Consider the following 13,396-nt stretch of genomic DNA (forward strand, 5'->3'; position numbering starts at 1 on the left):
TCCCAAGAAGAAGTAAACAGTTGTTAGTGCGCTTGTGTGTGTCTCTGTCTTTTCTTCGTGGTCCGTCCCGTGGTTGCCAACCCACACCTTCACAACATCATGTACCAACTAGGCCCAACTCAAGTTTTATTGTCATGACCAGGCCTAAGCAAATGCTACATGGGAAACTCACCGACTATGTAGTAGCAAGGTATTGGCTTCAGGATGCTAAGGTCATCATCCCGGTCGATTGTGCTTATCAGCTTGTAGGTCTCCACTCCTGGCTTGAGATTTTCAGTGAACGTGAGCTGGTGCTGAAGAAGCGATAAGATATGGAGCAGTAAAATAAGCATGCGCATTCTAAGTAGCACTGTCGTGCAGTAAGAAGGCTAAATCATTCGCTGATATGAAAATGAGTGCAGATGTCATGCTCGTTAATTATTTGCACTATGCGCATGTTTCTTTCTGAAGAACCTGACTTCGATAAACTTTGCTTATTTTGTTCAGTACTCACATTTGGAATTCCATAGCCACGCTAAACATTTTGCGTGTAAGTATTTAGAGCAGACAGATACGTGAAGGCACTGCATATAAACGTTTTCAACAAATCTCATGCGATTTCTACAATAATTTGCGATGATCACGTAATATAAAGGCTGCACTAAAAAACCTGCTGTCACTTTCTAATCGTTATTGTCGCCGGCAACCGCCTTTAAAAATAAAAAGAAATCTTAAATCAAGCCCTTACGACGTCTTCGGTGAATTCTGGAGCATAGTCGTTGACATCTGTCACAAACACAGTCAGATCCAGGTCGCTGGAGAGCGATGTCGGCTGTCCCAAATCGTAGGCTTCGACACGGAGCTGCGCATGCAACAAGATTTTTTAAACGTTAATATTATTAATATTCATCAACGCGACATTAAATAGACAAACAACGACGTGAGATCATATTGCAGGGCATATTAATGCAGACCTGCTTAACTGTCCGTGCTCGTAACTTTTATGCACGACATAACACAAACACATTCACTGAAGTCAGCTAAGAAATGGCAGGACGAAGCACACCTCGTAGACCTTTTGCGTCTCCCGGTCCAGCGTCTGTCGCAGCGTGATGACACCAGTGCGCTCGTCGAGTCGGAAGGTCTTCCAGTGGCCGTTGGGAAGGTCTTTCAGCCGGTAGCGCACCTCGGCGTTCGCTCCAAAGTCACTGTCCTCCGCTCCCACTTCCACCACCACCGTACCCAAGGTGGCATTCTAGGGTAAGGAAGGGCACCGAAATTTATTTATTTTCGCGCGTGCTCTCGCTACAATGCGACTTTCACTGAATTCTGCACTTGCCGTGGCAGCCAGCATTAGCGAGAGGCAGCTTTTAACTTTCGTTCGGTGTAACTTTTTAGTTCAACTGTGCCTGCATTTTTATCGAAAAATACTGTTATTAGTATTGCGAAAGCTGTAATGGCTTTGTACAAATCATGTAGTAGAAGCAATTTAGGGAGTACAACGGCAGCCATGTAATGCGCTCGGTGGACACCGCCACCACGTACCTGAAAGCGCGATTGAGATGTCCATTGACCCAGAGAGCCAGTTATGCGCCTTTCCCTTCCTCAAAACCAACGGAGTCTAAACCGTTCGATCTGAGAAAAGGAATGGCGCATAACTGCCTAAATTTGTAAGTGGACACAACCGCCACCTCACAGCGCGGTTAAGGTGCCCACTGACCCAAAGGGCCAGTTACGCGCCTTTCCTTTCCTCAAAACCAACGGAGAATTTAGACTACGAATAAGACAACACTGGGAACTAGACTATTTGCTTCGTGCAAGCATGCTCCGGAGTCCGTGAAGTGTGCCGGGGACGCGATCGAACCGAAGACCGCAACCGGAAGAAGGTCGAGTATGCACGAGAGCGTATAGACGCCCAAACGAGCCTGTGAGACTCCCAACAGGGCAGTTGCCTGCGAAACGTCAAAATGGGCCTGCCATTCCAGACTTATAGGCTACTAACGCAAAGCAGCTTTCGCTGAATTATGCGCTCAGCTGGTAAGCTTAGACATAATTTTTGAGCAAGATTTCACTTATTTCTGCCACCCTCAGCAACCTTCTAGTGCCGCGACTATAATAACGAAGCAAAATGCCTAACGTGTAGCTCACCGCTTTATGCAACATCATTTTCATTTGTACCCCGCACAATAATGCATTGGAACAGACTGCCATCACACATTGCACCCTAAATAAACTTGATTGTTTGGTTAGTATTTATGGGGTTTAGGGCCCATTCACACTTGCGAGTCGCAAATGACACGCGACCAGCAGTCGCTTGCGACCAGGCAGCAGCTCGAAAACACCGTTGCTCACACTTGCAAGCGCGACCAGCGGGTCGCCTTCTCGTTAGATTCTCGTTTGAAGCGAAAACTCTAGAGAATGACGTTGTTCGCGCGCTTTCGAGAGTTTCTTCTGTTTTGGCCGCGCTTCCTGTACTCGCGCATCGGTCCTCTAAACTGATATTCGCAATGTACGACAACGACCCGAGTGAAGATGAGGACGTCGTGACGGTTTTGATGTGCACCGCGGTCGTACAAGCGTCATGATGACAGAGGCGCGCTTCTCTGCAGGGCCGGCCTACCAGCCTGCAGTATGCCGGCCGCCGGCGTCAGAAAAATGCGCCAATATTGCTTGTTTGCGTTCATACCAAGCCCTTGGGTACAGGAATGTAAAAAATGAATCATTTTTGAAGATCGCTGGCCACTACCGAGTTGCTGGTAGAAGTGATAACTGCGACACAAGCAAATTTCTTCCCACAGCCGCTTTGCTGCTGCTGCTCCATGCGGCTCGACTGTTGTTTGCTAGCCCCGCTGCTGAAGGCGTCGCGGAAGTCAAGCATGTCTTGATATTATTATGATACGCGGTCCGCAATAAAGCGGTGACGAAAGCAGCATCTAAATTACTAGCGCTGGCCAGGATCCGAAGCGCCCTCAGCTGCGGCATCGATATGAAACCGGCTAGGCTTAGCGACGACTAGGGCAGCCAGCTGGGAGCAGCGCAGGTCGTCGCCCGGCGCGCCCCCGAGCGGTGTCGTTGCCGGAAGCTTGGCTCGCTCGCTGATTGGTTCAGTGGTTTGCGACTCGCAGTCGCGAGGCTGAAAAATCGAGCAGCGAGCGACTGGCCCACGACTGTCGCTTTTCGACCAGGGCGACCGTTCGCGACTGTCGCTTTTCGAGCAAAACAGTCGCGCGACCTCTGCGACTCACAAGTGTGAACGGGCCTTGAACCCGCGTTTTTCGGGTCAGCAGCCGAGCACCATAACTACTGAGCCACCGCGGCGACTCTTAAGATTGTTTGCTTCGCGGTATTATGAGTTAGCCGGTATCAAATTATAAGGGGTCGCTTTAGGTGCATTATATGTGTTAAGTCATTTGTTGCGGCTACTACCTGTGCAATTCTGGTGCGCAACATCAGTTAGTTTTTCGTTTTTTTTTTTATGTGCCTCATAGATGCCTAATTACTCATGTAAGTGTTTGTGTGTTCTATCCCTCCTCAACTGCCGCGGTGGCTCAGTGGTCATGGTGCTTGGCTGCTCGGTCATGGCCGGCCACGGCGGCCGAATTTCAATGGAGGCGAAATTCTAGAGACCCGTGTACTGTGCGATGTCAGAACTCCAGGTGGTCGAAATTTCCGGAGCCCTCCACTACGGCGTCTCGCATAGCCTGAGTCGCTTTGGGACGTTAAACCCCATAAACCAAACCAAACCAGCCCTCCGCCGCCAAGTAAATAATCTAATACTATAGCACAAAGGTCCTTAGTGCACTGTAAATAAAAGCAAATGAACGTGTTCAGGCGTTTTCCAGACATGCAGTTCGAACTTCGCTCGACCACTGGACATCTGCGCAGAGCGAGGAAGGAGGGTACATGGTAGTGGCACTCGCCTCAGGTATTCGGATGGTGTGGTTTTGGGGTGGCTTGACGAACACTGGACTGTGGTCGTTGACGTCGGCCACGCAGATGCTGAAGGTCTGCACCGACGACCGCGGCGGCAGGCCCTGGTCCTGCGCCCTCAGCGCCAACGTCACGTTGCCCACACGGCCACGCAGCGAGAAGCGCGTAGACACTCGGGCTGTGTTGTCTGGCAGGGACTCCACCTCGAACAGGTCTGCGCACCGACAAACGGACGTAAGGGTTTAGCCCGATAATTTCAGAAAGTGGTTGTTTGTGAGCTTGTCCAAGCGGCAGTTTCGCGTCAAGGCTCCGATGACTGTTGCCAGCCAATACGGCATGTTGGGGAGAAAAGTGGGTAGTGAAAGAAACAAAACGTCCGCCTGTGCACGTGCACAAGTTAGAACGGATGGGTGAAGAAGTTCGGTGGTGCCTAAATAGGCAATAAATAGCATTCTGAAATCAGGTATACCTACCTGCATAGTTTCCTATAATACCGAGAAACCCAATGCCCGAGTTATGTTTACATAGGTGAGGAACGGTATCGTTAGTTATCCATTCGTTTGTAGAGCCACCTTTGTCAGCAAGCATAAAGACCCTGCCCTCCATTCCTGGCAGCCTTTGTTAAGCCATAGCAAGCAGTAAAGCAAGGACAGGCCGCTCCAGCCCACCTGAGCGCGACAGATAGAAAGACTGCAGCGTGGCAGCCTGTGCTACTATTCTTCCTGTACTATATTCTGGTCTGTTTATTTTCCTTTCCGTTTCTTTTCTTTATTTTACACTTCTTCCCTTTCTAGAAGTGCTGAAAAACGCTGCATTCTCGGCCTCGAATAGTTCGGGAAAGTGCAAAAGGTGTCTACGCGACATTTCCGAAGGAGTTGCCAGAATAGCTTGATTCCGGACTCGTGATCACAACTCAAGGGATTCGCGAAGAGAACTAGAAATGTCTTTGTTCATTTGGTACACCAAATTTAAATGAGCGGTAGAAAATCCCACGTCCGCCAAAGACGCCCTTGAAAGAAAAGCAGAGAGGCGAAAAACGATCGCTTCATCTCCCATTAGCAGAAGTGTTCCAGCAGGAAGTCCAGTAATACATAATGTCGGCAAAATCATGCACACCCTGAACAGAAAGGAGTGTAAAGGGAGTAAGCTGTCCTCTAGCGCACACTCCCTTTTATAAGAGGGAGTGCGCTAGAGGACTTTCTTACTTACTCCCTTTGCGCTCCCATGTGGGCGCACTAATGTTTAGAGAGTGCAGTGTCTGCACTAAAGGTACCTAGGCGCATTTAGTCTTGAAATAATGCGCGCATAATTTAGTACTGCGGCTAATGAGAAACTCTTTTGGGCAACGCGCGTCGTCCGCGACCTGTTGAACCGCTCACCGGCTTCGTAGCCAGACTGGATGGTGAACACGATCCTGGCGTTGGGCGTCGTCGGGTCATCGGCGTCGGTGGCCGAGGCCAGGAGCACCGTTTCGTGAGAGCGATGGAATTCAGTCACTTCGGCACAGTGCGCCTGCCGCACGAAGACGGGCGACTCGTCGTTCACGTCCAGAACACGTATGCTGACCTGCGGCCGAACAGCAGCGGCATATCAAGAAACATTAACGCAAGTTCGCAACGCAACCACTGCTGAGCATGCCGTTAGTGCAATGATCAATGATTGGCTTTGAAAGCAGGACCAAATGCCCCCAAGTTTCAATGGCAGCGGACGGAGCTAAAAGAACACAATGTAGCAACCACGATTAAATCATTTCCTCATCTGAACTAGCTGGGTCAGCGGCTCGAATAAGAGGCTCGTGGTCAGCAATTTGGCATATATTCAGAACACATTTTTTACAATTTGTTGTCATTAAATATTCTAGCGGGAACCATACTCAGACGTCTTGTATTCCACATTTTTGCATACGCGCTGACTGAAGGCAGTAAGCCTTCTTCATCATTTCCTATTATACAAAGCGATCAAAATTAAGCTTTACAGATTTCTTCCCAATAGGCGCTCAAAAGTATGTGAAATCCACCTCCTCTGCACATAAGTTATGCGACCAGGGGGACGCAAAGTGAGATGTTAATTGTCACCGTCGGGCAACTGATTAACTAAAATATAATAAGGAACTTTGCAGCAGCATGAATGTTTAAAGGGAAACATAGAGGCGGTCGCATTTCTAGACTACTCAATTTGTTAGAACTCTTCCAGGGCACGCGCGTTCCAAGATGATCGGGCCCAAAGGTTCCCCTGATTTCGCGCTATTGCGCAAGCAAGGCGGTGGCATTCGACGCGAAACTTTTCCCTAGTCTGACGTAGCTGTTGCGTCGGGCTTCTCTTCCATTTCGTTTGCCGGAAATGAAATGGAAACAGTTATCAGCTTCACCGGTCGCTCTGCGCCGTTAGCAAACGAAACGCCGCGTCACGCCGGTATAGGAGTATCGCACCGGCCGTCAACCCTTTGCATGAGCAATACCGCGGATGGAGCTGAAAATTTGGAAGCGAATATGCCTAGCATACGCGTGCTTGGAGAAATCTACGGAACTGTGTAGCAACAGTAGAGCTTCTAAGTTCCCATTATAAATATTCACGCTAGCCGCAGTCGGTAAAAAAGTTCGTTAATTGATTTTAGTTAATTGGTTACCTGAGGGCGGCAATTTTGTGTCCCCCTGGCAGCATAGCTTATGTGCAGAGGCGGATTTCACGCACCTCTCAGCGCTTCATTTTAAAAAGTCTGTAAATCTTAATTTTGATCAACTTGTATGTAGCAGACTTATAGCACACTGGTGTCACTTGCGCAGGTACCACGGACACAAGTATAGAAGCAAAAATTCACAGAAGCAAAATTTCTTGAAAGATGGCGATCTTAGCAGCCTTTTCTTCTGTTACCTGCTTGAATGTCCTCCTACTTTCGTCCGTCCCGAAGCCGGCTTCGTAGTTGTCCCACGCTTGAACGATCAGCGAGTACGAGGCGGTTTCTTCTCTGTCCAAAGGCATGGCAACCGTGATAACACCCTGTGCGACAAAAAAAAAGAAAAGTGCAGTCAACAACTTCAGAACTTTTTTTGCTGCCACCAACAGCTTCCTCTTTCAGCGGACGTTCTTCTTTATTATGAGTTCAGCCTCCGAAAAAAACAACAGTAAAACAGCCGACATGGATGAAAACAAAAACAAATAAGTAGCAGCGCAAGGAGACGAGGCCTAGACGAGACAACAAGGACGGCGCTCTTACCCCGATGCTCGCATTTTTATAAGTAGGCAGAAGCGGGTGTAACGGTATAAAACAGCAATAGCAACATTCCGCTGTGCTTTCATTCGTTTCAAATTGTTGGCTTTTCAATGCATGCATACAGTTGAACCTCGTTATAACGAAGTTTGAAGGGGCCTGGCGATTATATATATATATATATATATATATATATATATATATATATATATATATATATATATATATATATATATATATATATATATATATATATATATATCCATCCATCCATACGCGGCCCTCATCTCACCTATTCTTGTCTGCTCAGGAGCACTAAGAGTGTCGCCTGGTGCTCTGTCGGTACAGCGAGGCAGGTTTGACAACCTTAGTGAGCATTTCAATAACGCGTGTTCAACGAAACGCTGACTTAGGGCACGTCAAAAGGGTGGGAACGTTGCAAGCACGCTACGGTGCACTGAGAAGAGCGTTCTGGGTGAGCGCCAGAGCATGGTTAAGATCAAGATCGTGCGGAAAATGATGTCGCGTTTGCAGTGTGCACTCACAGTGTCCCGATCGATCTTGAACTTTCCGTCAGTGCCAGCGGCATCCAAAGCGTACGTCACACGGCCATACTCTCCGACGTCGGCGTCCGCCGCCTGCACGGCGGCCACCGAAGAGCCCAGGGGCGCGTCTTCCGAGACAGCAAACTCGGAGGGGCCAGGCCGGAAGATGGGATTATTGTCGTTCTCGTCCAGCACCTGTATCTGCAGCTCTGTGGCTCCGGACAAAGGAGGCACACCCGAGTCGGTCGCCTTGAGTGTCACGTTGATCCAACTATGTGTCTCGCGGTCGATCTTGTCCGCCACGGTCACCTCGCCTGGCAGAGGACGAGAGGGATTTGTGCTTCAGGGCACAGTGGCTGGTGTGTTTACACAAGGTGGAATATTACGCGTTTCTCGAAATCAAACGGAAGCTCAAGCACACGGCATTTTTGCCGGAGCCATCATGGACTGCTGCATCGTTTTGTTGCCCAAACCATCGCTAGATAAGTTAAAAGCGTCCTTAAAGAAGGACCTTCTCTTAGGACACTTTTAAACTATAGACACGTGCTGCAGGGGGCGCGCCGATACGCTTTCAACCCCGCCGCTTCCATGCTGCATCGCCCCATTGCTTCCATTGCCCCAAAGCAAGCAAAGAAGAAAATGCGTACCTGTCTTGCGGTCAATGCCTATTAAGGCGAGGTACTCCATCTTTCCTTCCAGGGAATAAAATACTGTCCTGTTCTTGTCGGCATCTATTGCTCTAGCAGTGACGATCGGTGCACCAATCATTGAGTTTTCAGTAACTGTCTGCCGGTAGTAGGATTTCTTGAAGCTTGGTCTGTTGTCATTGACGTCGACCACGTTGATAGTAAGTGTCGCTGCAAAGGAACAGGACACGTACAATAAATTTTCATAGGCCATAGCAGAACAAAGAAGCATGCACAGAGATTCGCGGTAGCCTCACGACTGACAATGTAATTAATTTAATATCGCCTAGAGCGCAAATCCGAAACAATGCATTTTTTTTCTGACGCTGTTTTTGTTACGTTTTATCTTGCAAGTATGGGTGATATACGTATCGAAGCTCAGCGCCTGTTATTTGTGTAGGCTTCCTCTTGGTATTCTAGACTGGAGTACTGTTAAGTCAGCAGGTCTAACCTTGAGTTCAGGTTAACTGCCGCTGCTCACGACATAAGTAAGGGGGAAACTGGTAGTGATCATACACGAGGACGAGATCCAGCATATCCTGCTTGCTTTGTTGGCAGGATATGCCTGGCCGCTTCGCCGTGTTATGTACGTCTACATGTTAAGAGGACCAAGCTTTTTATTATGCTCAGAGGCCTAAACTTTTCATTACGGTGAACAACATGAGCAGAGGTCTTCTAAGAAAGGTTAATTCAGATCCAGAAAAAGCCACTTTGTTATACTTACCCGTAGCTGTTTGTCCCGGTGTTGCAGCGGCCATATCCTCGACTTTAACGCACAACTTTATAGATTCAGTCACTTCGCGGTCGATGTTGGACTTTACCATGACTTTCCCGTCGACGTTGTTAATGTCAAAGCTCTGCCCTGCGTCAAATTCACTCACAAGGCCACCATCTTCGTTCCGGGCTTCGCTAGAGGCTCCATGGCACAAAGAATACCTGAGCATCGGCCGGTCGTCCTGGTCGGTGGCGCGAACAATGGCAACTGTGTGACCCGGAACACTGTTTTCCACCAAGTTCACGGCGCCGGGCTCTTCGAACCTGGGGGCCTTGTTGTTAACGTCGATAATGGAGATGTTGACGGTTACCATCGAAGACTTCTGTTGCTCCCCAAGGCCGCCGTCAAGGGCGAGGATCTGAAGGCTGTACAAAACCGACTTGGGGAACGTCCTGTCCGGGTCCATGTTGGCACCGGGAGCCACTGAGATGACACCTGTGAGGGCGTCGATGACGAACTTGTCCTGCGCGCCGTTCTGTATCCGATAGACCACCTTGCTGTTGCTGGGCGAGTGATCGCGGTCCTCGGCGACGACCCGGACGATGGCCGTGCCTTCCTGGGTGTCCTCGGGAATAGACTTGGACACGAAGTCAGTCGGGAACTCGGGAGCGTGATCGTTGACGTCTTGCACGTAGACAACCACAGTGACGTTGCTCGAAAGTGACGGCCTACCCATGTCGTAGGCGCGAACAAGAAGGTTGAAGGTTCGGACATCACCCCTGGGTTGCGCGATCCGCTCGAAGTCCAGCGGCAACCTAGGCTTGATGCGGCCCTTGACCTCGTCGATGGTGAAGTTGTTGTCGGGGTCACCGTGCACTATCTGGTAGCGGACCTGGCTGTTCGGCCCGCCTGCTTGATCGGCGTCCACAGCCTGCGCAGCGACCAAGCAGCGTTTCAGGGCTCCCACTATTAGAATTCAGGGCGAGTTTAATGACGCCGTGGTGGGACGCATACGCCTCATGACTACGTATTTCTTGTGAGACCCGGTACATACGAAATGAAGGCTACTGCCCTACGAATGGCAGCAGCAGCTGCGTCGACACTACTCAACGTGTGAAGGGAGTCCGGGTGTCACATCTAACGCGAACGGCATCTGAAGGTTTGGTAATTTATCCGATTAACAAAACGGTAAACATTGCAGAACGTCTATCTGAGACTGCAGAGCGTGCCTTCCTAACCATGCATTGTGTTTTAATGAGTGGAAAGAAGAAAATCGTGGCAGGTTAACTTGACCTACAATTTCACTTAAATGTGTAACCAAAATCGTCATGACATTCTGTGTTTCTCATAAAAAGCGTAACCCATACGGTAATGAATTTCAGTTGAAAGTTTCGCGCTCCGTCTGTCGTCGTCCTTGCAGTGTCTCTAGTCTAGTCGAGCGCGGTTCCCGCACGATGAAGCACCAACTAGCCCCTGTAATCGCTCTTTTAGAAAATAGTAAAAGGCTTTAAACATTCACCGGTTGACCCCCGCGGGCTTTAACGAGCACGCTGCTCCCAAACCTACGGTCATTTTTGGCTTACGATTAGTCCAACTCGTCACGCCTTTCATGGCACTCTGTGTCCAGTTTGAAGCGAGTAGGGCGATTCCAGCGCCGTTTTTTTTTAGATTTGCTGACCACATAGAGATAGTTCTACTGAAAAAAAAAAACATATATGGCGTTTTTCGTGGTTCAGATAAGGCATATTACCATTTCCAGGAATAAAAAAAAAAATGACCATTTTGGTACGGTTTCTTTTTTTTAAATCGTCCGTTAGGGGTTAAAAAGTAAGATCAAGCCAATTTCTTGAGATGAAAGTAACATCACAACAAATTAAACTGCACAGTTTAGCTGTCAGTGCGTGGTTCGAAAAAATAAAACAGGTTCTAAGTTCTAATGAGAGTTTTCAAGAGCCGTCCGATTCAAGAAAAAAACTCTTGCTCACATTACCGGTTGAATGCTTTTCGCTGCCGCCTGACGGCTGCTCAAGCGAAAGAACGTTTGAATCGCGTTCGTGAGTGATGATGGCCCGTGTGCGAGCAGCACGAAGGATAAAGAGAAAAAACGAAGGCTACTATGGCGTGCTGAGTAAACGAATGAGTCCGCCGCGGGACGGTGATCAAAGCGGAGCTATCGCTCATGTTCGTGACAGGAGACGGCCGGAAAGTCACTTCGTCGTCCCTTTCATTTTGATTTTTCTTGCCCTATGACGAAGCGACCAACATTCTTCAAGCTATTTCCCAGAGAAAATAATTTCGTTTTTAATCATAACGGCGGGTTTTCCGTACCTAGGGCAGGTATTGCTTTTGTTGCTCAGCTCGTTACGTCTCAGTCAGCTCGCCTCACCTGCCGTATAGGACTAATAAGCAATTTAAAATCCCGTAGTTTCTTGTGACGGCCATGGTGTTCAGCAGCGGAACTCCAATAATAAACCTGAGTTATTTCTACAGTCGTGACTTCTTAATACGACCTCAGTTAATATGAACGACTCATATTATGGACCGCTTTTCAGGGGAACAATATTTTTTTCAATGTACAGGGTCGTCCACTCTTAGTGTGAACACGTGAGCGTATGGCCATGCTCTTTGGAGGGCCACTGTGTCCGACATTGCAGCACATCGAAGTGAAGTGATAGACGATTTAAAGCACCACGTCCATATCCACCTTCCCCTGCTCCTTTTTGCTGCGATGAGTGGCTGTATCGCTCGCAGTGGGCCTCTAAAAAGTGCAGCCACAAGCTCGCAGGTTCACACTAAGATTGGACGACCCATGACTTACGCCTCGTTAATATGGAAACTCCATGTCCGGGCAATATAGAGGGGTAAAATGCACAGAGCCCATTGAAGCCCATGTTTCTTTTTTTTTTTTTGTCGCGTCAATACGGGCGATGATTGGAACAAAATTTATACTGCCCCAACCACATTTGTTATTTTTAGCGTTTTGCACGCAGGACTAGCCGAACGGAGCGAAGAAATGCAAATAACTGGCTGTCGGTCCTCTTCGTTTCTGGTGTTCTGCGTTAAAATGCAAAGTTGCCGAGTCGACGCCCCTTATCATTTGCCGCATTACATGAATGGCTACGAAGAAAACCCTGTCTGCAGCATGTGCTACGCGGCGAGCCTAATGCAGCACCTGTCAGTCGACAGAGTGACGAGGGAGTGGGATTTGAGCGTAGTAAGAGTTAGGTCATCTAGCCATGAGAAGCCATCAAGCGTATCATACACACATCACTAGGTGCGTGAAGCTGCGCCAAATTATTTCAAGCATAATAGTGACCAGGTTAGTGGGCTTGAAGCTCTCAAAATTTTGCCTAACCTCAGCTTTACTGACCACCACTATGCACGGAAGCAGACCTTAACCATAGTGCGTTTTCTTCTGAAAATTTTTTTTCTTCGTGATTTTGCTCGGGAACCCAAGTGTTCATATTAACGAGGCAGGATTGTACTTATATTTTTGGAGTTCATTCTTATTCATTTGGAGTTCATTCTAAATCCATTCTTATGAATTGGCACTACATTTCCTATTTTGCATGCTTGGGGGAGTTCAGAAGTGGCCAGAGATTTTGTGAACAGTACGGAAAAATAATTAGATATGATGTGTGCACAAAATTTAAGAACGAAATCGGGTATACCGTCAGGGCCAGGAACCGAATTTTGTTTCAATTTCCGAAGAAGGTTGAGCATTCCAGACCTTTTAATTGTAATAGGTCCATAGCCTCAGGAATGGCGCCCTCGGTAACTGGAGTGAGGCGTGGTGTCGAGCCCGAAAATTGTACCGTCAGCCAAGGAAGGAACAACACGCCCACGTACCAGCTGAAGACAATATCGGAGGAGCAGTGCGAGTACTGGAACTCAGACTGGAGCTCACCATGACGACGAGTGGAGTGCGGAAGTCCAGCGCGTTCTCGCGGATGCGGGCCTCGTAGGAAGGCAGAACAAACGTCGGCGCGTTGTCGTTGATGTCCTCGAGCACTAGGTGCAGCTGGACAGTGTTGCGGTTGCCGCGGCCGTTCTCGTCGCGCGCCTCCACCGTGAGGAAATGCTCGGGCGCCGTCTCACGGTCCAGGCCATGGGCGGACGTGGCTACCACCACTTTGCCCGACTCAGGGTCCAGCCGCAGTCTGCACAGCGCGGCACAAGGCAACCAAAATGAGGTTCACACTTGCGTTCTTTCTGTGAGGGCACGAAAGCAAAACAACTTGGGCTACGACTATCACGCGCATAAGGTCACTCGAAAAGCTTTTTGACCATGGCAGTTCGCTTCCGACAGCCTAAAATTTTGTACCAGCTATAG

The 13,396-nt window shown here is 48.7% G+C and overlaps 1 protein-coding gene across 1 annotated transcript in view; it reads right to left on the reverse strand.

The window, feature by feature from the left end:
• The window catches only part of Cad88C (cadherin 88C), a 150,567-nt gene that overhangs the window by 18,804 nt on the left and 118,367 nt on the right, over positions 1-13,396 (reverse strand). Inside the window, exons 16-25 of the mRNA XM_089581353.1 lie at positions 12,971-13,223; positions 9,073-9,994; positions 8,310-8,519; positions 7,663-7,976; positions 6,781-6,906; positions 5,289-5,475; positions 3,900-4,123; positions 1,046-1,234; positions 728-841; positions 173-293 (exon numbers count right to left, since the gene is read on the reverse strand). Of these exons, the coding sequence (XP_089437479.1) occupies positions 173-293; positions 728-841; positions 1,046-1,234; positions 3,900-4,123; positions 5,289-5,475; positions 6,781-6,906; positions 7,663-7,976; positions 8,310-8,519; positions 9,073-9,994; positions 12,971-13,223 (2,660 nt within the window). The remainder of the gene's footprint in view (positions 1-172; positions 294-727; positions 842-1,045; positions 1,235-3,899; positions 4,124-5,288; positions 5,476-6,780; positions 6,907-7,662; positions 7,977-8,309; positions 8,520-9,072; positions 9,995-12,970; positions 13,224-13,396) is intronic.

The sequence above is a fragment of the Amblyomma mixtum genome, chromosome 3 (genome assembly GCF_055824585.1).
Source record: "Amblyomma mixtum isolate Tamu chromosome 3, ASM5582458v1, whole genome shotgun sequence".
In the NCBI taxonomy this organism is placed as follows: domain Eukaryota; kingdom Metazoa; phylum Arthropoda; class Arachnida; order Ixodida; family Ixodidae; genus Amblyomma; species Amblyomma mixtum.